Source organism: Salvelinus alpinus, chromosome 16 (assembly GCF_045679555.1).
Source record: "Salvelinus alpinus chromosome 16, SLU_Salpinus.1, whole genome shotgun sequence".
Taxonomy (NCBI): domain Eukaryota; kingdom Metazoa; phylum Chordata; class Actinopteri; order Salmoniformes; family Salmonidae; genus Salvelinus; species Salvelinus alpinus.
Window position 1 is genome coordinate 12257787 of NC_092101.1, and position 26068 is coordinate 12283854.

General features: G+C 44.3%; 1 protein-coding gene across 1 annotated transcript in view; it reads right to left on the reverse strand.

The window, feature by feature from the left end:
* Positions 1–82: 82 nt before the first annotated feature.
* Positions 83–26068, reverse strand: part of LOC139540822 (glutamate receptor ionotropic, NMDA 3B-like) — a 109035-nt gene continuing 83049 nt past the window's right edge. The window contains exons 3-9 of the mRNA XM_071344808.1: positions 22662–23754; positions 22378–22523; positions 17778–17893; positions 8435–8586; positions 3086–3250; positions 2339–2409; positions 83–2081 (exon numbers count right to left, since the gene is read on the reverse strand). Coding sequence (XP_071200909.1) covers positions 1436–2081; positions 2339–2409; positions 3086–3250; positions 8435–8586; positions 17778–17893; positions 22378–22523; positions 22662–23754 — 2389 coding nt within the window. The 3' untranslated portion in view covers positions 83–1435. The remainder of the gene's footprint in view (positions 2082–2338; positions 2410–3085; positions 3251–8434; positions 8587–17777; positions 17894–22377; positions 22524–22661; positions 23755–26068) is intronic.

Below are 26068 nucleotides of genomic sequence, written 5' to 3' on the forward strand. Positions count from 1 at the left end.
GTGGTTATTTCTGTTTGTGTGTCCTAGTATTGGTCATGGAAGTCCTAGACACAAAGTATGTTGTCCACCACAATATAATATATATTGTTTTTACCTTTTATTTATCCAGGAAGTCCCACTGAGGTCAGGAGACCTCCCTTGTAAAAGCAAATACAATTTTATTGGTCACATAAAATAGGAACTTCCTGGGTATTGTATGTTGACATATTTCAAATCCTGTCACATGGATGTCATGTCACATCCATATTTGGATCATGTTCATGGGGAAACCCCTGATTGACAAAAGGATCCTATATCAGAAAGGAGAAATGACACCCTGTTTACTTGTTTAAATGTGAATACATGTTTAGAGTTAATGTGTAATAGAGCTCGCCAGCTTGTAGTCCTAGAAACCAGAAATTAGTTACCACCTGGTTCATTCAGCCATTCCTATGGGGAAAGAATAGGGTTTTGGGATAAATGGCGAAAATAAGGTTAACGCAGGCTTAGAAGATCTTTTGTTCGGAGTCAGTTAACGTGACCTTTTGTGTGCTGATTTATTTTATTTTTTGCATAAATTCATCAATTCTCAGTGACGTTAGCTGACAAAGATTCTCATCGAACAAACCGTAAAAGATCTCCTAAGCCTGCGTGTACCACAGACCTTATTTTTTGGCGTTTATCCAAAAACCTTACAAAAACTCAATTTTCCCGTAGGCTTTTTCCCAACCAACCATGGTGGACTTAGTGCCTACAAAAAGACGCCATTACTATTGCTCTCTATACACTGCCAGACATCAAACATGCCTAATACCTGTTATTCTATCACTGAAATCACAGAAATTTCACCCTCAGTACCCGAAAGGTAAAAATACAGACCACACAAAGTACACATGACAAGGATTCACATTTCAACCTTCATCACAACCAACACTTTCATCAGACTTTTATTCTTGAAAAACATGTCAATCAAGGCCAGTGAACAATATCGATTCGGATCTCAAAGGAAATAAAACATACAACGCACCACTCCTGATTCCTCCGCGGGAGTCGGGTCCTGTGGCAGAGAAGAGAGGAGTGAGCGCTAGAAAGTTTAATGGCTCAGTTCACAGATGCAGTGCCATGGGTGGGCGTGCTGGTACCTCCAGCCCCACCGCATTGGCACGATATACTGTATTCAAGTAGGCCTGAGGTTGCACACATTTTACCAGCCATATGAGGCAGTTGGGCAGCGTAGAGCACAAGGAATTCCCAATGCCCTAGAAGCTCTTTTTTCACCCAGTAGCAAAAGGTTGAAAGGTTGGTGTCCAGGGAAAGAGCTGCCATGCTACGGCATCAGGATCACAGGAAAAGGATACATCCAAACCAAGGGAATCCAGCTGCTTTCAACAAACCCCTCCCCTTTTAACCCCTTACTACACCATTGATTGGTCCGTGTCCAAACATCAGAGGGGCATCACCTCTTCTCGTTGTTGTGTTTGGCGGGGGCTGTGCGGACTGTGGGCAGGGCCTTGAGGACAGGGTCTGTCATGGTGGTGGCACAGCGGGTGGAGGGGAGGGACGAGGTGGTTTTGGTGGAGGTGTGGAGGGATGCTGCGGCTAAAACCACGGGGGGTGTTCCTGACACTATGGGTGCAGAGCAGGCAGCCTTCTCCTTGGCCAGAGAAGTCTGCAGCTCAGCCCTCCTGGCCAGAGCCGTCCTTAGCTGATCCCGGATCAGGTCGATCTTCTCCTGTAGCTCTTGTAGCTCCCCTGGCCTTGGAGGAACGCCCAAGGAGGAAGATGAAGGGATGGATGAAGAAGAGGAGGAGGGGAGGGAGAGCACCAGGCTGGCAAAGGAAGTCCCGAAGCCTCCGTTTGCACAGACACGTGTTGCCTGGTTAGCCCCAGGGATACCTTCCCCCCCTCTCCCCCCTTCGGACTTGGTCACGGCCCGGGCTAGCAGGCGGCGGCTGTTGAGGGTCTCCAGGTTAAAGTGTACGCGCTTGTTGTCCTTAGCGGCTGCAGCGTCCCTGCTGTTCTCGTTGTTCCACTTGGCCGATGCCCTGGAGAGAAGGGGGTCAGGGGGAGGCTGGGGGTGCTGGTTCTTCTGGATGCAGCAGCTACTGGGAGATAAAAGGCTTGTGTCAGTAAAGAAAGAAAGAGACTGGTCTGGTGCCAAATAAGCCCTACTAGTGTGTTAGCTCGCTTTGAATCTGTATCTCAGTAATATGACTGCCTCCTTTCATTAACGCTGATGGGTAAAAGGCCCATATGGATTCTACCTGTCCATGTCCTGTCAGATCACTCATCATGGAAGAAAGGTAAAGTAAATACTTAAAAAAAAAAAAGGTCTCCATAATGGCAGCCATTTTGTCACCTTTTCTCTGTGTTGGTGTCCTGCTTCTTCTTCACGTCCTCATAGGTCTGGTTCAGGGCTCGGTGGATTTTCTGCAGAATAAATGGGGCTATAGTTATTACACTGACAGCCAAGGGATACGGGGGGTTGAAAAGCGCCACACTGTTTTATTCAAAACGTGCAGAATCGACACCATCTTAGAAATTGTAATTACTTTTCCCCTCTCATTAATAATCCTCAATTGGGGAAGGAGCTTAGGAGACCTCCGGGTACTTAAACCAGGCAGATTTGAAATGTCAGTCCTTTTAATACTCAACTTGGACTGGGCTTCCAAAATGGTGGTTATCTAAGTCAACAGCAGATGGCGGTGTTGCCTTAATGTTTTCAAATGACAGCCAAGGTGATATATAGTCCCAATGACAGTCTAGCCAAGAGCAGGAGAAACCTACACCATAAACAACATTTTACAAGCAATAACGGTTTGTTAATATTGAATTCGCAGTGGATACGTGAAGTGTAAGTGCTTTTAGATATAGAGTTCGTAAAACATGCCGGGGAGAGCCACACATTTGTTCAAGTAAAAAAGAGCACTTTAAAAAGGTCAATGAAAGAAACGTCAAGACTGAGGCAGGAACAGGAGGAAGGTTCTCAAGGCACTGAGAAAGGATATTGTATGGATACAGACTTGCTGTCATTCAAACACACACGTACATCTAAACACACACAAACTTTCCTTTGGTTCACTCACACACACTCCCTCCATCTCACCTGGCTGGTGTGGAGCCAGTACTTGTACTTTTGTCGTCGTCGAATGCGGGGCAGCACCATGTGATAGAAGGCGTGCTCCCCAGCCAGGGTGAGCAGCGACGTGGCCACGCCCACACACAGCAGCACAAACAGCCCTGAGAAGTGACGGATGCCCATCTGGAGAGTCTGTAGGCGGAGGGAGGGGACAGTTGGGTTACTTGGACAGGGTTAACACATGTAACGCAGGGGGTTAACAATATAGTCAATTGATTGTCAACCTCCGGTCCATGGAATGATGCTGATCGGTCCCTGAGAACCTTGTCATTAGATCTCAATCAAATGGATACTTAGCATAGTTTCAGTTCTCAAATCTTTAGTGATCCTGTATGGCTCAGTAGAGCATGGCGCTTGCAACGCCAGGGTTGTGTTTGATTCCCAGGGCCAGATGTATGCAAGTATGACTAAGTCACTTTGGATAAAAGCGAAATGGCATATATATCATTCTGCACTGACACCCCCTGTTTTTGCCTCTAGGGGGCAGTTTATTAATCTTGATTCAGACAGAGATTGTCCATAGATAACCAGTTAGAGTTTTGACACGAGGGGGCATCTGTCGGCCCCTAGAGTGGCCTGGAGGGGTCCTGCGTAGGAGAACTAATCAGAATGTAAAAAGCCTGGCGTCTAGGGCTATTACGATGACCCTATTACCGCTACACCGGTGGTCATGAGTTAAATTCCACATGACCGTTGGGTCACGGTGCCTACCCACTGGGCACACACTAGTTGAATCAACGTTGTTTCGACATAATTTCAATAAAATTACATTGAACCAACGTGGAATAGACGTTGAATTGACGTCTGGACCCAGTGGGTAGGCCACTCACTCCAGAACTGCGCTCTGTAAATGAATGGTGCTGATGGTCGACGGTAGCCGACAAAACTTGCTAACGGCCATAAAGTCGCTAATGGCCTGGTACTCAGCGCTCTATTGTCCCTCTAATCACTCTGACGTCAATGCGAATGCAATGGGAAATCAAATCGAACAGCTTTTTGATGTGTGGAATGAACTAAGTGTTCCTATAAACCCAGTCATTGTGTAACATTTCTATAGGCTATGCAATCGTGTGTGAAATCAGAGTTTTGATGGCATCTATTAAAAAGAGGAGGATCCCAGCTTTCACTAATTGAAATAGATGATACTGTGTAACCATTAGGAACCCGAGCAGTGAGCCCACTGAGTAACACATGCCTGATCTCTGTCCCATGAAGGTTTTCAACCTCCATGCCATGGGCTGCCTTCGGGAATATTCTATTTCCTGGTATTCTATTTGGTTATAGTTTATTCTACTGTGTTCTCATTGTATCTCTACAATAAGCCTACACTTCTATTCTACTCTACTCTATTTTACCCTGTATGATTAGTTTCTACCCTGTGGGCTGCTGCAGAGGCCCCTTTTTGAATTGCAGCAGTGCTTAGAGGGCATTTAGCCTAAAAGCCAATTTATGCTTGATCTGTAAATGTGGTCGGAGGCTCCGTGTGACGCAATTGCGGAGCCGTACCACATTGCCGTGCGCCTCCCAAATGTTGTAACAATGTGGAGGACCTGTATAAACACAAACTCACTTCCTTGACAACTTCCATCTCAACAGCTCTACTCAACAGCTCTGCGCTGCCCCGCGAAGTGTAAGAAGTATGAGTGCCCTGACTTTCGCATAGGCCGTTTCACTGTAAAGGCTGCACGGCCAATGCAGACGCCGGATTGACCATGCAGTGCCTTTAAGTCAGAACAGTGTGTGCTTGAGACGTACAGTGTGAGCAGTGAGCACCCTGTCTGAGTACCCACCTTATGGTGGGCCTGCCTGACAGCACACACAGCAATACATTACAGTAGTTGTATAGTACAGTGCACCTCCATAGTTTTATAGTACAGTACATCTGCATAGTTGTACAATACATCTAGCCTGTTAAGGTTTAACAACATGGGTTGTTGGGGATGTGCTGTATGTATACAGTATACACTGAGTGTACAAAACATTGGGAACACCTTCCTAATATTGAGTAGCACCCACTTTTGCCCTCAGAACAGCTTAAATTCATCGGGACATAGACTCCACAAGGTGTCGAAAGCGTTCCACAGGGATGCCGGTCCCTGTTGACTCCAATGCTTCCAGGCTGGCCCCTGTTGACTCCAATGCCTACAGTTGTGTCAAGTTGGCTGGATGTCCTTTGGGTGGTGGACCAGTCTTGAAACACATGGGAAACTGTTGAGAGTGAAAAACCCATCAGCGATGCAGTTCTTGACACAAACCGGTGAGCCTAGCATCTTCAACCTACCCCGTTCAAAGGCACTTCATTTTTTGTCTTGCCTATTCATCTTCTGAATGCCGCACATACGCAATCTGACTCAAGGCTTAAAAAAATCTTATTTAACCTGTCTCCTACCCTTCATTTACACTGATTGAAGTGGATTTAACAAGTGACATCAATAAGGGATAATATCCTTCACCTGGATTCACCTGGTCAGTCTGTCATGGAAAGAGCAGGTGTTCTTAATGTTTTGTATACTCAGTGTCTATGCAGCCGCATTGTCTAACACTGTTTGACACTTTTCCGAAAGGAGAGAGAACTTTTCATAGGAAATCTTCTAAACCGAATGCAGACCTCCTGCCTCTCTCTCTGATATTATCTGTAGAGGTTTGGACGTATGTGTGAGGGAGGGAGAAAGGGAGGGGTAGACGATGGCAGGCTTGTTTCCGAAGTGCTGACACAGTGAACCCCAGGGGTGCAGTCAAGGTCCACCCCATCTCTCCCTCCACCCCTCCCTCCCGACATTCTTCACTCCGTCCCTCCTCCCATTTAATTCTGGGACTCGGCCAAGAAAGGGAGCTGCCAGTCTCAGCCTCGTGCCACTCTGCTCCCTCTTTCTCATTTTCTCTCTCTACCACTCTGCTCCCTTTCTTTCTCTCTCCCTTCCAGTCTAACACTGTGCCCCCCCCCTTGCTCTCTCCCTCCACCTCACCATTATAACTCTCTCCCTCTCTTCTTCTTACCCACTTCATTCACTCCCTCTCCCCCATCCATCGGTCACCCCCCCATCCTTCTCTCTCCCTCCTCATCTCCACTCTACCTTCTCCCCCTTCCTTCTCCCTCCCTCGCCCTGATCCAGTCGTGTTTGGTATGCAGGGGGGATAACTCATCCCATTAGAACTTAGGGCCAGAATATGGATGGTGTTAGCCTGTCGAATGTGTTTAAGTGTGGGCCCATCCTCCGTCATATTGTTTCTGGGCAGCCGTAGCTCATCTCCCCCTGTTCCCCTCCCCACTCCGCTGTCCCTCAGCCTTTCCCCTCGGAATCCGTGTGAGGGGAAGGATTTGGAATGGAAATGAGGAATAATCTGTTCAATGCAGGCCACAGCAATTCTCGACCTCCTAATTATAGTAAAATAGTTAAACTGTGAAACACATTAAACTGTAAAATATATAAATGAAACTGTGAAAGATGAAACTGTGAAAGATATAGATGAAACTATGAAAAATGCAAATTAGACTGTGAAAGATACAGATGAAACTATGAAAGAAGAAACTGGGAAAGATATAAATGAAACTGTGAAAGATGAAACTGTGAAAGATATAAATTAAACTGTGAAAGATATAAATAAAACTGCAAAGGATATAGAGGAAACTGAAAGATATACCCTAGATATGTGGTTTATAGGGCTTTTTTTTTTTTACTTGTGCTGCAGTCACTCCTCAGAGTTTCTCACATTGATCCAAGACAGCTTGAAAATGACAGTCTGCCAATGTATATTTTTACATTTCCAATTCTAAATTTGAGCATCTTTAATTAAGGGGCCGACATGGCCAGGTACACGATGACAAAAAAAAGACTTAAAAGTTTATGACATCACAGTTCAAAGGAACGTCACCCGGGGCAAATCAAAAAACCAAAAATCTTTCCTTAGCGGTGCTAACAGAATAAACGTTATTGTCAGTCGTGTCGTGTGCAGCTCAGTCGAGACGAACGGTAGATGTTGTCATGTGGGAAACATCCCTGTTCTACCATCCATCCCTCAGTCACTCCCCAAAGTTAAATCGGGTGATAGTTAGGTAATGACAAGACTGGGAATGGCTTACACACTCTCTCTCTCTCTCTCTCTCTCTCTCTCTCTCTCTCTCTCTCTCTCTCTCTCTCTCTCTCTCTCTCTCTCAATTTCAATTCAATTCAATTCAAGGGGCTTTATTGGCATGGGAAACATGTGTTAACATTGCCAAAGCAAGTGAGGTAGGTAATATACAAAAGTATCAAAATATCTACACGCTCTCTCTCTCTCTACACGCTCTCTCTCTCTCTCTACACGCTCTCTCTCTCTCTCTCTACACGCTCTCTCTCTCTCTCTCTACGCGCTCTCTCTCTCTCTCTCTACACGCTCTCTCACACTCTCTCTCTCTACACACTCTCTCTTCAATGGGTCTGTGCAGACCACAAATCAGTGCGAGCTGATATGGTGTTGGCATTAGAAAAGCAATCCCAGAGTCCTCAGCTGCTGTCTGTCTGTCTGGGGAGCGAGAACCAACAGGTAAACAGCCCACATCGTCATGCTGATGGGACCAGACGGTTGCCCCAGTAACAGGGCAGCAACAACAATAACAACCAGTTATGGAGTCAGTAATAGACAATGATGTATATAAACACTTGTCTATACTAACGGAGCCATTGGGTCAGGGCAGTTATACCAGCTCAGCAAGTTAGTAGCCTTGCTAAGCAATCTGGAACAGCTAAGTAGCCTTGTGCAAGCCATAACAGTCTTTGGTATGACTCGGCTGGGGATCAAACTCCCAACCTTCTAATCTCAGGGCGGACACTAACCACAAGGCATGAGTTGGAGTACTATACTATAAGTGGTTGAGGTTAAAGGATAACTTTAGGATGACGCACAATCCTGAGAGGATATCATAGACACACACAGAGGCAGAATCTAGCAATAAATATTTTCCCTAAACATCTGACACTGATGGATTCCAGACCGTCTGAAGAATGTCTGCAACCCAGACTTGCATAGCTCTTAGAATGCATGCCCAATGCTTCATTCAAGTGGTATGCTAGTGTGGATATTAGAACAGAGCCAAGCATCCAGTTTGACATGTCCAGATGTATGAGAATGGCCAAACCCAATGTCCATCAACTGTCTGCAACCAATGTGGTGTGCCTACAGGGGGTGCCACTCCGCCACAGCCACACTCTAGCCTGGCGCCTGATCTGCTGGTGCTGTCTGCACAAACAGATCTGGGCCCAGGCTGACTTTGATGGCCATAGAAGTTGACAAGATAGGCCAAACAGATTTGGGACCAGGCCACAGACAGACACTCACCTCGGTGACGGCGAACACCCTCTTCCCACAGGGCACCACCTTGTACCACTTGTCGTGCAGCATGTCCATGTAGCCGTCTGACTTGTAGCGACTGATGAACTCTGACACGTTGTTGGTCAGAGGGGAGTTCTGCGGTAGGCCTATTCCATAGCCTTGGGGGGGTGGAGAAAGAAAGCATAGTACAATAGTACAATGGGTATTGTAGCTTATAGAAATTCATGGGGAAAAAAGAACTACTACAAGCTTAGAAAAAAGGGTTCTTCGTTTGTCCCCATAGCAGAACAATTTCTGGTTCCGGGTTGAACACTTTGGTGGTGAAAAGGGTTCCACGTAGAACTTTGTATAAAAAAAGTTATTTTCAGAGGGTTCTCCACTATGGTTCTAGGTAGCACCTTCTTTTCTAAGAGTATAGATGAGATTAATTCTATTTGTTCAGGTGATCCCATTGAGATGAAAAGTATATTTTACAAAAGAGGACTCTCCTGTGAAGGAAGCATTCAACCATTTGTTACATAAAAGTAGGTACAATAGGCAAGGGTAAGATATCACTAGACGCAAACAAATGAAGAACAATATAAAAGGGTGGTTATGGAGGTAAACAACATGTTTACAATGTAGGCATGTAAATATGTTAAAGTTGTGGTACGTTCCCTACCACAAGTCCCATGGCTTTGCAATCTGGGTAGAAACACTGACACGGACGTCTCACATCTGCTAAATAAACAGACTTTATTTTGGAGGCATCCATTTTTACACCATTCCACTTCAAATGCCCTAACTGCTTTAAAGATTTCTTTAAATTGTTTAGGCGGAGAACTGAGCAGCGGCCTATACTCGTATCATCCCAAACTTCAAGCAGAGTGAGTTAACTGGCAGACCTAGTCTGGATCCTCTCCTCCTCTCCGCCTAAGGATATGAACACGTCATAAACCATGGCAAAACAAATCATAGAATTATAAGAAATTAGCTGTAACACTGCAACATCTTCTCTCAGCCTCATGGTTAAATGTGTAGAATAGCAGGAAATGATCTTTAAAACAGCAACATTTTCTCTCTCCCTCATAGTAAAATGTGTAGAATAGCATGAGATTAGCTATATGGGGAAGGGGGGGCCTTGCTCAGACCTTGCGGGGGAGCCCTGCGAAACTGCGGTACGCTTCTGATCCATACCAAACCAAATCGGATGACCTTACCTTCAACCCTTTCAGAAGGGGGAACACAGGGCTTTGGTTATTATTATAGCTAAACCAGAGTTCAGCCTCCATGTCGCTCCATAAAATGGGATAATTCCTCTTCTACCTATACTGCTATTCCTGTACTTTACTCCTTTGAAGTTTTTAATGACATTTTGTGAATGAGATTTTCGATATCGGATTCTTGATTAACGTGGAACGATGGAAGGGAAAAAAATTCCCATCTCGTGGTCGTCGGTAGCAACGGGAGTTTGAAGAAAGATTGATGGAGGAAGACAGAAACAGGACAAAGAAAAAGTGGAGTGTTCGGCACATCCATTATCTAATGACAAGGAGTGTGTGTGTGTGTGTGTGTTGGCTTTGACAGCAGAATTAATAATGAGTTTTGGTGGGCTGGGGATAACAGAGAGTGAGAGCCCAAGGATCATTGAGACACAACAACTCTCATTCCATCTCTCCCTCCTCCCTCTTCCCTCCCTCATCCCTAACGTCCATCTCAAAAATTGTGTTTAATCAATGGAGGGGTTTACCTCTGCCTATCCATCCCCTCATCCCTCATGGCTAATGTCTGTCAGTCATCTCCCCTTCCACCCCCCCTCACTCTCCCTCACTCCCACCTACCTCTCCCAGTCAAGATGACAGATGCCAGACAAGCTCTGACATCAACACGTTTCATCAGAGCGAGACTGCCCGAGCATGCACACACACACCCACACACACACAGTCAAGCACACACGCACTGTCAAAGGCGTTTTTTGAATGAGGATATGTGCATATGCGTATGTGTGCGTGTGTGTCTATCTCTCTCACAGCCTGTCTGTCTCGGTCTGTCTGCCTGCCTGTCTGCCTGTTTGCCTGCCTGTTTGCCTGCCTGTTTGCCTGCCAGCTCCAACAGGTAAAAACAGCTGAACTACTACGTTGTGTAAAGCATGTGCTTCAGTCTAATATTCTTAATTAATGCATCGGATATCCAATAAACATCCCTCTGTTTCCCATAAAGCCAACAGAGTCGGCCCCCTGCGCTGGCACAGACGTCCCTGTAGCCCAGTGTTAACGACGATGTTGTGCTTAGTAAAGGGCCTCTTTGAATCACAGTCATTAAATACTGGGTGGCTTTAATCACCAAATCGAAAGAGTCCTGGCACCTTCCAGGTCCCCTGTCTGTAGCCCACTACGACTCAGTCCAAAAACCGGAGACAAATAAAACCCAGAAGAGGCGGGGACAGAGATTCAGAAAGTCTTTTGAAAGAGTGAACTCTGTTTAAAGCGATAGTTCATCACTGCATTTGTGCGGATAAATTGTTTTAGTATCTGGAAATGAATAAATAGAGGACTAGCTGCCAACCAGAGAGAGAGAGAGAGAGAGAGAGAGAGAGTGTGTGTGTGTGTGTGTGTGTGTGTGTGTGTGTGTGTGTGTGTGTGTGTGTGTGTGTGTGTGTGTGTGTGTGTGTGTGTGTGTGTGTGTGTGCGTGTGCGTGCGTGTGCGTGCGTGTGCGTGCGTGATATGATATGATACTGGATGGAGTAATGAATACCGTGAGGAACCATGTAGATAAAGTGCAATAGAGGAGCGAGGGAAGGTAGAAAATACAATTAGCAGATGGGAGAGATGAGCTAGAAGAGGTCTAATTGAGCAAAACCCCAATTACTGTTTTATTGTGGATGACTGTCTAGAGGTTAGGGCCTAAAATGGAGGAATATTCCTCACCTCAAAACCCAGGGAAAAAGAGCAGGAGTTACTGTACATGAAAAGAGAAGGTGTCAATCTGGTTCCACACAAAAATCCCTCTTGCCTTGTGAAAATACTCACCTGGAAAAATCTCCTCGCAAGAGAAACCAGTTGATCAAGTAATCAAGTACTCACAGGGCTGTTTCATGAAATATTGTGATGTAAAGGAAGTGCTACCATTTTTTAGTAGGGGGGGGGGTTCTTTTCAGGAAAGCAGTGAAACAGCTTGAGTCAAATGCAATTTGATTGCAAAGTCATTGCTCCCCCTATTGCCATTCCAGAGTGGGTGACTTAGTCTCATGAAAGATATCTGGCAGACAAAATTCATGAGTTTAAAATCTGCAAATGAGAGGAGGGAACTTTCGCCCCAGTCTGAGGGCCTGAGTGCTCTGGACAAGTTTTCATCAAGGATCTCTCTGTACTTTGCTCCATTCATCATTCCCTCAATCCTGACTAGTCTCCCAGTCCCTGCCTCTGAAAAACATCCTCACAGCATGATGCTGCCACTACCATGCTTCACCGTAGGTATGGTGCCAGGTTTCCTCCAGACATGATGCTTGACAATCAGGCCAAAGAGTTCAATCTTGTTTCTCATGGCCTGAGAGTCCTTTAGGTGCCTTTTTACTGAGGAGTGGCTTCCGTCTGGCCACTCAACAATAAAGGCATGATTGGTGGAGTGCTGCAGAGATGGTTGTCCTTTTGATAGGAACTATGGAGCTCTGTCAGAATGGCCATTGGGTTATTGGTCACCTCCCCTGACCGAGGCCCTTCTCACCCAATTGCTCAGTTTGGTCGGGCGGCCAACTCTAGGAAGAGTCTTGGTGGTTCCAAACTTCTCAAATGTAAGAATGATGGAGGCCACTGTATTCTTTGGGACCTTCAATGCTGCAGACATTATTTGGTACCCTTCCCCAAATCTGTGCCTCGACAAACTCCTGTCTCGGAGCTCTCCGGACAATTCCTTCGACCTCATGGCTTGGTTTTTGCTCCGACATGCACGGTCAACTGTGGAACCTTATATGGACAGGTGTGTGCTTTCCAAATAATTTCCAATCAATTGAATTTACCACAGGTGGACACCAATCAAGTTGCAGAAATATCTCAAGGATGATCAAAAACAGGCTGCACCTGAGCTCAATTTCGAGTCTCATAGCTAAAGGTCTGAATACTTACGTAAATAAGGTATTATTATTTTATTTTGTATAAATTTGCAAACATTTCTAAAACCTGTTTTCGCTTTGTCATTATGGGGTATTGTGTGGAGATTGATGAGGATTTTTTTCTATTTCATCCATTATAGAATAAGGCTGTAACGTAACAAAATGTGTTAAAAGTGAAGGGGTCTGAATACTTTCTGAATGCACTATATATGTGCGTAGTTATCCCACGGGTCATTCCACCTCAAAAAGCACAGAAAGAGGATGTCGGGACCCACCATCTCAGATTGTTCTCAAATCGTTTCTGTAGTTCGTAACAGATACGATTAGCATTCACGAAACATTATTTTGTGGAAATATATCTCTGAGAAATTACTGTCCATAAGGAGCTTGTTTTTGGTCGCAGGTTTAGGAATGACTGAAGAATTGCATCATATACCTGGAGCTAACTCACCACTGTTGGGTGATTTAAAAAGTCATAGTCAATTGATCAATAATATAATAATACACTTAGCAAAAATGTTTATCTTTAATTTACAATCTGTTGAAACTATGAGAATAGAAAGTTTCAGAACTTTTGTGAAACATCACAGCACAGGTGAAAAATATATGGCAAATTTAAATCAAAACTGGATGGTGTTCAGAGATAGATGGGAGATGAAGGATGGAACTAACAAACAAAAGATAACTATTGTAAAATATACTGTGTCCATGAAATGTATATAGTATTTATAAGCTGGAAGTAGGGGCCTAAGTGTTGTTGTCCATTAGTTTACTCCAATTATTGGCAGAGTTAGGGGAAAATAATAAAGGGAAATATATATATTACAAAAACAAAATATGGAGGATTGCAAATGATGCAGACAATTTCATTGATAGAAACCACCATCTATCTGCAATATTAAAGCTGATCTACCCCATAAAAACAAATCGAATAAATACATATATAGTACCCAACATCAGATTAGGACCAAACGTCTTCCTACCAATGAGTAAGACATTAGGAATACATTTTTTTTGTCAAAAGACCCCCAACCCCACCCCAACAAACAGTATACAGTATCAGTTCTATGTTTGACAAGTAGTATGGAGCTGTGGCTTGGAGTATTGCTTCTCTATACTATGTAATGTATTCCCTGTGAATCTGGTGGGGGTTTTTCCCCCCTGGTCAGAGAAATTAGTAATTGAAGTTGCTAGCATTATTTACCATGAAGAAGTGAAAAGCACCAGGTTCTGACCACTAGATGCCGCTGCTACTGCTATACCGCCACACTCTTTATCCATTTTGCTGGTCTCGGGTTTATTAAATAGATCACAACATTTCCTTTGCCACTTTGTGTAGAAAACCAATAGATTTGTCTCATTATGAAAATAATTGTGTGGTCATCCTCACAATTAAAGCCAGTCCTCCATTAAAGCCATTCAGTTTGTGCTAATAGCAACCTAATGCTTCAACCCAACTTTCCTTGCATAGTCCAACAAGTGGCCGCTCTCTGCGAGGGCTATTCCTATGCAATACTTTTCCTACAAGCCCAAAACTTTGATGGAGAAATGGGCTAGGGACTAAAATGTTGTGACAACCCTACTAAAATATTGAATTGCATGGCAGTCTTATGTTTTTCAATAAAATGATCAGGAAACTATATTTATTGTGATAAGTGACAATTACCATTAAAACCAATGCAAGGTTCATCTGTGTTCAGGTGTATCTAGAGTGCGGTATTGTCCAGCTGTGGGCATAATAAGCACAGTTCCTTCCCCACATTCAGACAAACGGTTGTCAAGGGTGGCGGATATGAAAACAAGCACACTCTTATAAAAAGAGTTCCAAAACGATTCTTCGGCTGTCCCCGTAGGGAAACCCTTTTTGGCTCCAGGTAAAACCCTTTTGGATTCCATGTAAAAGCCACTGTGGAAATGGTTATACATGGAACAAAATAGGGTTCTTCAAAGGGTTCTCCTACGGGGACAGCCGAAGAACCCTTTTAAGTTCTAGATAGCACCTTTTTTTCTAAGAGGGCATGAGCATTTTTTGTTTTATCCCAGTCTTCAGGGTGGTGCTCTGCCCCTTCAGGAGATAATGTATGGGAGACTGGCAGCGTGCTCCGTCCAGAGGCGGGCATGCGCAGTTTCACCATGAGGACGGTGACGAGGGGGTACGGTCTGCAGTTCGCTGTGTACCCTCCTCCTTTTTGTAGCGTCATTACGTCAATGGTCCTCGAGGTCCTAACGCTTGTCTTGAGAGAGGAAATTTCCTCTCTTATTCAAAAGCAGGCTATTACGGTGGTCCCCGTGTAACAAATACAGAGCGGTTGGTACAGCCAGTATTTCTTAGTCCCAAAAGCGATGGAACGCTGCTTCCCATCATGGACTTGCAGATTTTAAGCAAGCACCTCAAGGTTTGCAAGTTAAAATGCTCACACTTTGCCGGCTATACTAGTCGGTGCATGCCAGCGATTGGTCTATAGAGCTGAATGATGCGTATTTTCATGTGGCTATACATCCTCCCCACAGAAAGTTTCTGAGGTTTCATTTTGAGGGTGTGGCCTACGAGTTTCTGGTCCCGCACCTTTTCTATGGCGGTGAAGTGCTATGATAGCTGTTGTCCCTCTGGGACAGACATGCATCTGTTTCAGCTCTGGGTGATTGCTACGTGTCTGGACGCATCTCGCCACTGCCATCGGACAGCTCAAGGCATCCCTGTCTTGCTTAAGGGCTTGCATAAGCCTCACTCGGCTGGGATGAGACCCACCGCTGCCGCTCTTCCCCGGGCCTCAGACAACCCCGGAAGACCCTTTGCCAGCAGCCACAATCTGTCTCACAAAGTCAGCCCGATGCCCAACAGACGTTGAGCCCAGCCAGAGACAATGGTCACACAAACTGGTCCGAGCCAAAGCCTCCTGAGCGTGTTTCCACCCCAGGTAAACAGGACAGCCCTGAGGGCACGGTCAGAGGTTCAAACTCATCTGCTTAGCCTTTTTGAACTTACTTTTACCACTGTCCATCTTACTGAAGGAAGGAAGCACTGGCTACACAAGCAGAGCATAAATAGTGGGGTTTTAGCCAACACAAATTCTACCCAAGCAAGAAAGAATTAGCTACACAAGCAGAGTAGGAAATAAGCAGAAAGTAGTTAGCTTTTAGCAAACACAAAACCGATACCAAAACCCAAAACTCGAACATCTAGGGGGACGAGTACTCTCTCCCCACTAACAGACACCTAAGTCGGAGCTGAATCTCGTAGTCTTCGTGTGCTTGAACAGTTAGTAAATTGCGTGGAACGTTCTTCCTTCAGGTGAAATATCTGCATATCTGAAGAGCGAAATATCTGCATCCATTGGCCCGTTGGGTGTGATTTCTTCAGGTGAATATGATTGGTCGTTGACTCCCATAGTATGTTATACCGAGTGACTGACTGAAAAGGAACTATTGGTTTTCTACCCAAAGTTGGAAAGAAAACATTGTGATCTATTTAATAAACACAAGAGACCAGCAAAATTTATGAAAATGTGGCGGTATAGTAGGAACAGCAGCATCTAATGGTCAGAACCTGGTACTTTCACACTACTTTATTAAGGTAAATAATGCAAGTGACTTCAATTACCAATTTCTCTGGACAGGGTTGGAAAAACCATCATCAGATTCACAGGGAATACATTTACATAGTATGGAGAAGCTAGAATGCTCCAAGTCGCAGCTTCATACTACTTGTCAAACATAGAAAACTGATACTGTATACTGGTTGCTGGGGTGGGATTGGCATGGGGTGTGGGGGGGTGCGTGGGTGGCTATTGTTTTTGGGGGGGGATTTCTTATGTCTTTCTCCTTAATAGGAAAAGGTTTGGTCCAAATCAGATGTTGGGAACAATATTTATTGGACATTATCTGAATCTTATCAATTAAAATGGCCAATTTGGGTGGACTCAATTAGCTTAATTTCTCAGAGATAAAATGTTATTTCAACAGAATAATGTTTAAGGAATGCCAATCTTGCCTGTTTCTAACTAAATAAACCATTTCAGAACAATCTGAGATGGTGGGTGTCATGGCTTGCTGAAATGACATGAGACAACTCTCACGGTTTAAACATTTCAGGAGGAAAAGGTAAAAAGCCAATCAGGAGTGTGTGTGTGTGTATCTGTGTGTGTATGTGCATCCTGCCCAGTGATGAATCTGAATACACAGCATGAGCTGACGTTCTACATAGCCAACACCGCAGGCCTGCCCTTTCAGTCTAATAAAAACAGCGTCTAGATGACAGCCTCTTCCATTACTGTTCCACCTCTTCCCCATTCCTTCTATTACTGCTCCCCACCTCTCAAATGAAAGTGACGTGTCCCACGGAAACTAAATAAGCCATATCAATATCTTATGACAGCTAAAGTTTACAGCCCGGCTCCTTGATTCTATATCTCAGTAGGCATGCAATATTGGGTCAGGGTCAGGGAGGGATGCTTCTCTGAAACAGTGCTCTTCAATCCTGGTTGAAGTTGAGACCCACAGGGCATGCTGGCTTTTGTCCTATCCCTGCACAAATACATCTGATACAGATAACCAAGTACTCATCAAGACCTTGGTGAACTGAATTAGGGTTGTGTTATTAAGGCACGCAAATTACGTTTAGTTCAACATAAAAAATAAAAAACGAGTTTCATACTAGTTCAAGAACTAGTATGTCTCCATTTCACGCTGTTTCATGCTGTTTCCTTCCCTTCGTGCAGGGTTGGAGTAATAGCCTGCACACTCTGTGGGTCTCCAGAACCCGTTACTAACTGCTATAGAAAAGGTTGACGGTGAAAAGAGAACCTTAATGCGTGGACAATGTGGGAGCAGCAATGCAGAAAGACAAAAACAGAAAGGCGAGGCGCGGGAATCTGTTTCCACTTATTTCTCGTAATCCTGCACCGGCTCTCAGAGACAGGGGGGTGTGGTGTTGATTCAGACAAAATAGCAGCAAACATATTTGAATAATTACATATTCAAATCAAAAGAATGTGAATTTGAGATGTGGGCGAACTTAAAAACAGGGAGAGGACGGGGAATACAAACACACAGACAAACAAGTGCATGCCCACCTATACACTAGGGCACTCAAGCAAACACACACTCGCACACACACATAAAAAGAGATGTACACTGTAACGCACATACACATAAACATGCACAGGCAGACATACAGCCAGCATACACACACAACAGAAGATAAGAGCCACCACGTTTGAGGTCAAAACATTGCTGTGTTGGGGTGCACATGGGTTTCTTACCTTCGATGGCGAAGGGTTTGCCCACGGTGAGCAGCTTGCAGTCTGCGTCGATGGACACCTCGTAGTCCAGCAGGGCCTTGTCCATGATGAAGGCATCAAGCTGAGGGGGATCTACCCTTCAACACACAGGGAGAAGGGGTTATAGACAGAGAACAGGGGACAATGGAACACGCCACAAAACGCATGACAACAGAAGTCATGTCCTAAACGCTAGACCTACACACCAAATAGGCCACGTCCCAATCGCCACAAACCAAAAAGGCCAAGTTTGAAATAGATCATGTCCCAATCCTACGCACCACACACCAAACAGGCTATGTCCCTAACAAACCTTTTACCAATCGCCATAAACACTCGTCTCTGTACCTCATCCGGCCTTGGGGACATTTCCTCCCTCATTCCAGATGTTGCACATGACCCTCATCACCATCATGATTATACTTCATGTCTCAGTGTAAATGGGGGACCGCTAGGGAAATTGGGCAGAAGGAGAATAGTAAAGAAAAGCCATTAATCGCCTGTCCGACCAAACAAGACTGGAATGAATGCAGAGTACACTGACTGAGGCAATGGCAAAATGGGAGAACACCCAAATCAGGCACTCAACTTTTTTTATGGCGTGACCCCTAACTAGGCACATTAGCTGAACCAGAGAGGATTATGGGTCATGGGAACTATCGTAATGCAGGCTCAAGATGTCATAATGGCACATTGTTATGTGTGTCAGCTTTCGGGTCCTCTGCCTTCAATTGTAAGGAGTGGATGACCTCCTGGGTAAGAAATCGCCTGTGAATATTACTGGCAATTTTCTGGCACTTTGGCTGTTTAATCAAACCATCCACTTAGAGGAGTTGTATTGAGTTATTTTGCAACTGATTAAGAGCCTGGAACACAAGTTACAGGTCTTTGTAAACTCCTGTCTCAAACAAATCCTGCTCATATGGTTGCCTGAGCGGATCTCTAATATAGACCTGTAAAGAAAATCAACCAGAAGCCTGTTTCGGAGTGGAAATGGAGCCAGGTTGGTCACACGGCCCAGAGAGGCCCGGAGAACATTGCAAATCCTTGGAATCCTCAAGGCAAGCGAAGAAGAGGACGTCCAACAATGACCTGGCGCAGGTGTCTAGGAGCAGAACTCAAGAAGATCCGCTTGTCATGGCAAAGAATGCGGCCCAAGAACGGCAACAATGGAAAACTTTAGTACAGACCCTATGTTCCTCCAGGGACGAATAGGAGTAGCCTTTTACACTCGTACCTGTATATGGTTGAAAATGGCACATTTGGACACTGATAAGCGCCTAATTTGGAACGCAGTGGCTGTACAGTAACATGCTATACATGATGCCAGAGCTCATGGTCTCCACTTCACAGCTCTGTATGGGTTTTGACTGACAGCCATCCTGAACTTGGGCACCGTGCTCGACAAAATGATGCCACCATTCCTCCCGCTAAATAGGGCAACTTTTGCAAATGTTTTATTGTCTGAATGGTGGAAGCTGTAAATTATAAGGACTCAATGCATTTTGAAAGATGAGACGTTGAGGATTATAATAAATACGGCTTTTATGTCATACAAGCAATCCAAACACCTGTGAGTCCAAATGTCCACTTCTCATTTCCATATAATAAAACCTATGTATTACACAGTGTCAACGTTTAGGAACACTATGTTTGATGTACAGTTACAAGATGACATGGCTTTACACCATACGTTGTCCTGAACAGAATTAGTCTATGTTTGCTTTAATTGTAAAGAAAATTTGCCAAGGACCACACATCAGAATGCACTCATGATCCCACTCTATTACGATCTGCTTCTCTGAATTGCCTAGTAAAAGCCTAACACTGTAAAATCGTATCTTATCATTTAGCTAGTCATGTTAGCAATTGATTGCACTATCAACTTATGCTCACCTGACTCAGATGGCGAATTTATAATTCACCGTTTTTGAATTATGTAAACAACAACAGTAATTGTGTAACGGCAAAGAAGCAGGGCTGGGTTCACATCAAAACAACTACAAGTGTGTGCTTGCTCTAGTTCCTCAACGGCACAGCTATGAGAGCTCAGGAAGCTACTTGTAGTTGAAGACTCTTCTTTGAGTCATAAAAGTGCATTGAAATTACTTAGGAACTGTGTAGACTTTGTAGAGGTGTGTGGCCACTTGGAAAAACCAGTTAGACTCACTCAAACACTTGTCATTTTTTGGTCAAATTTTCCAATAATATTCTTATCATGTTAATGAATGTATCTAGAGTATTTTCAAAAACAAATACGGCGAAAAGTAAAGTAAATGTAAAATGCACATAAAATCTACCGTTTAGATCAAATCTACAATTTGGATTCAGTGTGGTGTCCTCACTTTTAATCTAATAATTGTCCCATAATCTCCAAACTGTTCCTTTTTAATTGCTACAATGGTTATGCATATGCTTTCCCTATTCTCTTCTGTAAGAAACATTTCAATGTAGCCCTATCCATGTACGCCAAATCCAAATCCATAATGTAATTAAGGGTAAATCCATTTAAATTCTATCACTTTTTGACATCATCCCTTTTGATTTAAACAAAACTTCACATATATGTTAGCCCATGGATGAAGTGGTCAGAAAGTGACTTTTTGGACCTGAATGCCAAAACATTCAGGAGATAAAGGTGCTCAAAGATGACCTATTTTCCACACCCCAGCATACCATGAGACGACAACCAATGTCTTCACCACTTGAAAAGATAAATGGTTGAGTTTGACATCATTTGGAAGTTTACAAACAGGGTTGTCAAACTATTTGATAATTTATTGAAAATAAATGATGACATTTTTTTTTAACCTTTAACGTAAATTAGAACTTATTTTTACATCATCTGAGGTTTTTGTGTTGTGCCCACCATTGGATGAGACACAACGTGCTCATAAATAGAAGGTGGGTGTCATTTCAGTCATATAAATATATTTCGTAGAATGGACCTATTCCTTCAGAACACTGTAATTCAGCTGGTGCTCCATTGAAATTGAAATCAAATTGAAATCGTAACTTCTAATTACTATCCCGGAGATGGCCACCGATCCATCCACCGTCGAATGTTAACACAAATGGTCATATCTATTCTATCTATATTTCTTTGATTTCAATAAGTTTCTGATGGAGAATTGACAGCATAATTTAAACCAACAGATATTCCCATTGAAGTCAATATTCTCTGATGTGTGGGCCTCAAAACATCTTTGTGGTACCATTTGAAAGTTAAAATTTCAATTTTATTCCCATTTGAGTTAATTTGTTAGCCAAAACATGACACCCACCCTATATTCAAGAGCACGTTGTGTCTCAGCTGATGGCGGCCACAACACAAAAACCTCAGATGATGTATAATATGGTCTAAGCAACAACATATGCGAATATGAAAGGAAAGAAGTTTATTCGTTTTTTAAATAATTGACGTTTAAGGTAAACAGGTTTTTTTCAATAAATTACAAAGTTGTTTGACAACCTTGTTTGTAAGCTTTTATTGATATCAATCTCAACTGTTTATCTTTTCCAGTGATGAAGAAATGGATGTCTCATGGTATGGTGGGGTATGCAAAATAGGTCAACTTTGAACACCTTTATCTCTTCAATGTTTTGGCATTCAGATCCAAAAACTCCCTTTCTGACCACTTCTATAATGGGTAAATACGTATAGAAGGTTTCGTTCAAATAAAAAGGGGTGATGTCAAAAAGTGATTGAATTCAAATGGATTTACCCTTAGGTAAGTATTTGCAACACAATACAAAAAAATATCTGTATATGGCTACTGGCTAGCATAGTCAAAAGATCTAACAAAGCAAAGATAGGCGGATCCACATTCCACACAGTCACACACACAAGCTCAAATGCCAGCTGTCTTCTCTCTCCTCGTTTGAATTGAACTATAACCTCTTTCATCCACCTGAAGTTCAACCCTGTGTAGAGAGCCATTTTGTTTGTGTTTGCTCCCTTTCACATTTCATCTTTTTTTGAAGCAATACCACTGGGCTCTCCTCTCCTTTGCCTTTCTCTTCTGTCTGCCTGGATGACAGACCTTTGTCTGAGAACCACAACAAACACTTCTCCCGTAGGAGGGAGAGGAAGACAGAAAGAATTCAAAACTCTTTCTTGACAGTAGAAAGAGAAAGTGTCCATCTACTCTGTGTTCTACTTTATCCACCTCTAGACAAATAACTTTAACAAGACTTAGAAACACTCACAAGAATTTGGAGTGGCAGGTAGCCTAGTGGTTAGAGCGTTGGGCCAGTAACCGAAAGGTTGCTGGATTGAATCCCCAAGCTGACAAGCTAATAATCTGTTGTTCTACCCCTGAACAAGGCAGTGTTCCCCGGTAGGCCGTCATTGTAAATAAGAATTTGTTCTTAAATGACTTGCCTAGTTAAATAAATAGCATTTCTTTGGCTATAGAGCAGGGGTGCTGTGGACAATCCTACTCTTGGAAACCTACTTCAGAAGCAGCTGCTCATTAGGACCTTGATTAGCTGAATCGGGTATGTGAGTGTAGGCCTGGAACAAATCTTGCACACCCTATAGTTCTCCAGGAGTGGGGTTGTATATGTTTTGATCTCTTACTTGAGGGTGGACACTCCATCAGGTGTGGTGGGCTCATTGTAGCGCCTCATGTACTCGTGCATCTCTGGGAAACTCTTCTTCATGTACTCCTCGGCACTGCTCTCCCTCACCGTCCCAAACCTGAAACCATGGGACGGGTGGTGGAGCTAGGGAGGAAAATAGGGAGGAGGAAGGGAGAGGGGAAGAGAGGGAGATTGGGATGGGGGAGAGAGAGAGGAAAGAGTTAATAATCAAAATAAATAATTACAGACAACATTAAAATAACTATTAAGTGTGGGTTTCACCTTGGCGTCGTGGATCCCCGAGAGCTCCTCGAAGGTCTTCTCGCCGACCATGACGGCGGCCAGGTTGGCTGTATAGCTGGACAGCACCAGCAGGCAGAAGATGGCCCACAGGTTCATCAGAAACCGACCCGTCCAGCACTTGGGCGTCTTGCTGGAGACCGTGCGGCCGAACAGGATGGCGTAGCACAGGTTGAGCGCCGACGAGTAGGAGAAGACCCGCAGGCGGTTGCGTCCGTGTGGCGTCATGCCAAAAGGGCTTTTCCACTCGTAGAGGGTGAGGAAGAGGGCGGTGATGTGCAGTGCCACGAAGATACCCACCCACATGGACCAGTGAAGGGGCCACATGAAGGCACCAATGGGCGCCGCTGTGTCCTTGCTGCGCACCAGGATGCCCAGCGAGGTGGAGAAGAAGGGCGAGGTGAAGTCGATGACGCGGCTACGCACTGAGTTAATGCTGAATGAGGTGACGGCCATGTCGGCCACGCCATTGAGCAGGTCGCCCACCAGCCCTGTCCAGCGGCCGCTCTTCGACGCTCCATACTTCCCGTCACCCACGATGTACAGGTCGTACTCAAAGCGCAAGTCCTCTGCCAGTTTCTCCAGCAGGTCAATGCAGTATCCGTAGCAACACTTGCTGTAGTCCGTGGGCAGGAAGGTAGAGTTTCCCGAGGCACGCTCGCTGAAGTAGCTCTCCAGCATGTCCGAGCTGTTCGTCCCTGCGTCCAGGCAGTACTGTCCCGCCGGGCAGTTCCCGTCCTCATCGACTTCCCGCGTGAATACAAAGGGATGCTCCACCAGGGTAACTACCCGCACCCGGCTGTCTGCCACATGCATGCCTGGCTGCCACCGGCCCCCACTCCTCTGGCCCTCCCCCCGGTCGTGGCCCTTGCCATTGGGACCCTGCCAAAGGCTCTGGTCCTCCACCTTCAGGCGGCCCCCCTCCCAGCTGCCCACCGTCACCCAGGTGGGCTGGCCCACCGCATCCCGCCGCAGGCTCCAGATGTGGAAGCGCTGAGAGGTGAGAACCCGGGACAGGTTCCTCTGCACCGACACCGGCCCTGTCAGCCCTGAGAACGACGTGTTAGACAGGAATCTATGGGCCAGAGGAGATCACATTAGATTCAGACTATTTATTGCATGCACTTGTGAGAGTCCGAAGCCAGCGCATAATAAATCACCAGTGTTTCCCATAGATTATTTCTTATGGTGTGGTGGGGGGGTGGAGGGGCATGTATGGACTCCAATAGCTTCTTGCCAGAGGGATAGTGAGTCAGACTGTACAGTTTCAAACTTACTGTACAAAATGGATGGACAGTGAACTGCATAGCAGTAAGTGACACATCTGACCTGCAGCACAGTCTAGACAGACACCGGTACTGTAGTACAACATGTCGAAACCCGGATTGGCATCTATTGAAGCCAAACTAATCCACCCTGCACTTGCAGCAAGGCCAACAGTGTATCATCACAACCCTGACTGACAGCTAGATGTTTTCCTGTGGCTAGGATTAGCTGTTTTCTGACTGGCACACTTTGGGCCTCCTCACAGACTGTAAACTCTAGGCTCAGCTTTGTCAAGAAAAATGTAGTGTCCCACGGGGCACGCCACATCCTTTCTATATGGAAATGTGGGTCCTATTTGGTTGAGACATTGAACAATGAGATTTCAAACTTTATTCGCACACTCAAAAAGACAGCCAGAAGTTTGTTGAATTCCCACTATGCTTTCTATCACTATGCTTTCTACCATTTAAAAGTAAAACCAAATTCCAATGGAAGAACAATGTCTGATTTTTGGTTTAATGTCATCTAAATGTGTTAGCTGCGCTTTCAACATTTCAAAAGCACAATAAATGGGAATACAATGTCTGATATTTGTATTTATACAACAACTTAATGTGTCGTATAAATCACTGTGCACAACCAAATGACCTGGATTGCAGTTGAGATTAATACATTAAATTACTGTATATTAGTGCAAGTTATCAATGCTGTTCAAGACTCTGCACTGATTATTATGGCAATTGTGAAGATCTGCGACATTTGCATGCTATATTGAACATGCACGCTTTCTATGATTACATAAGAAGACATTTATAGTTACATTAGTCTAACCTCAAAATGTTGAATAAATACTGTTACATTAGTTTGTAAGATAGCCTTAACTTTAAGCTATTTCCTGTATTAGAAAAATATGATTGAATTGTGTTTGGTTGACAATGCAGGATAGTTTTATCTGAGCCACTGGCTTAATCCTATTCTTTAACTTAGATTTTTGGTTAGTTGGAGACGTGAATCCAACATACCATTTGTTAACTTGTCAATAGGCTATTTACTGTATTGCAAAGTGATATTCAATTGTTTGGATGTCAACAAATTCCAGTTTATCTACAAATGAATAATGTATACAGTGGGGCAAAAAAGTATTTAGTCAGCCACCAATTGTGCAAGTTCTCCCACTTAAAAAGATGAGAGAGGCCTGTAATTTTCATCATAGGTACACTTCAACTATGACAGACAAAATGAGGAAAAAAAATCCAGAAAATCACATTGTAGGATTTTTTATGAATTTATTTGCAAATTATGGTGGAAAATAAGTATTTGGTCACCTACAAACAAGCAAGATTTCTGGCTCTCACAGACCTGTAACTTCTTCTTTAAGAAGCTCCTCTGCCCTCCACTCATTACCTGTATTAATGGCACCTGTTTGAACTTGTTATCAGTATAAAAGACACCTGTCCACAACCTCAAACAGTCACACTCCAAACTCCACTATGGCCAAGACCAAAGAGCTGTCAAAGGACACCAGAAGCAAAATTGTAGACCTGCACCAGGCTGGGATGACTGAATCTGCAATAGGTAAGCAGCTTGGTTTGAAGAAATCAACTGTGGGAGCAATTATTAGGAAATGGAAGACATACAAGACCACTGATAATCTCCCTCGATCTGGGGCTCCACGCAAGATCTCACCCCGTGGGGTCAAAATGATCACAAGAACGGTGAGCAAAAATCCCAGAACCACACGGGGGGACCTAGTGAATGACCTGCAGAGAGCTGGGACCAAAGTAACAAAGCCTACCATCAGTAACACACTACGCCGCCAGGGACTCAAATCCTGCAGTGCCAGACGTGTCCCCCTGCTTAAGCCAGTACATGTCCAGGCCCGTCTGAAGTTTGCTAGAGAGCATTTGGATGATCCAGAAGAAGATTGGGAGAATGTCATATGGTCAGATGAAACCAAAATATAACTTTTTGGTAAAAACTCAACTCGTCGTGTTTGGAGGACAAAGAATGCTGAGTTGCATCCAAAGAACACCATACCTACTGTGAAGCATGGGGGTGGAAACATCATGCTTTGGGGCTGTTTTTCTGCAAAGGGACCAGGACGACTTATCCGTGTAAAGGAA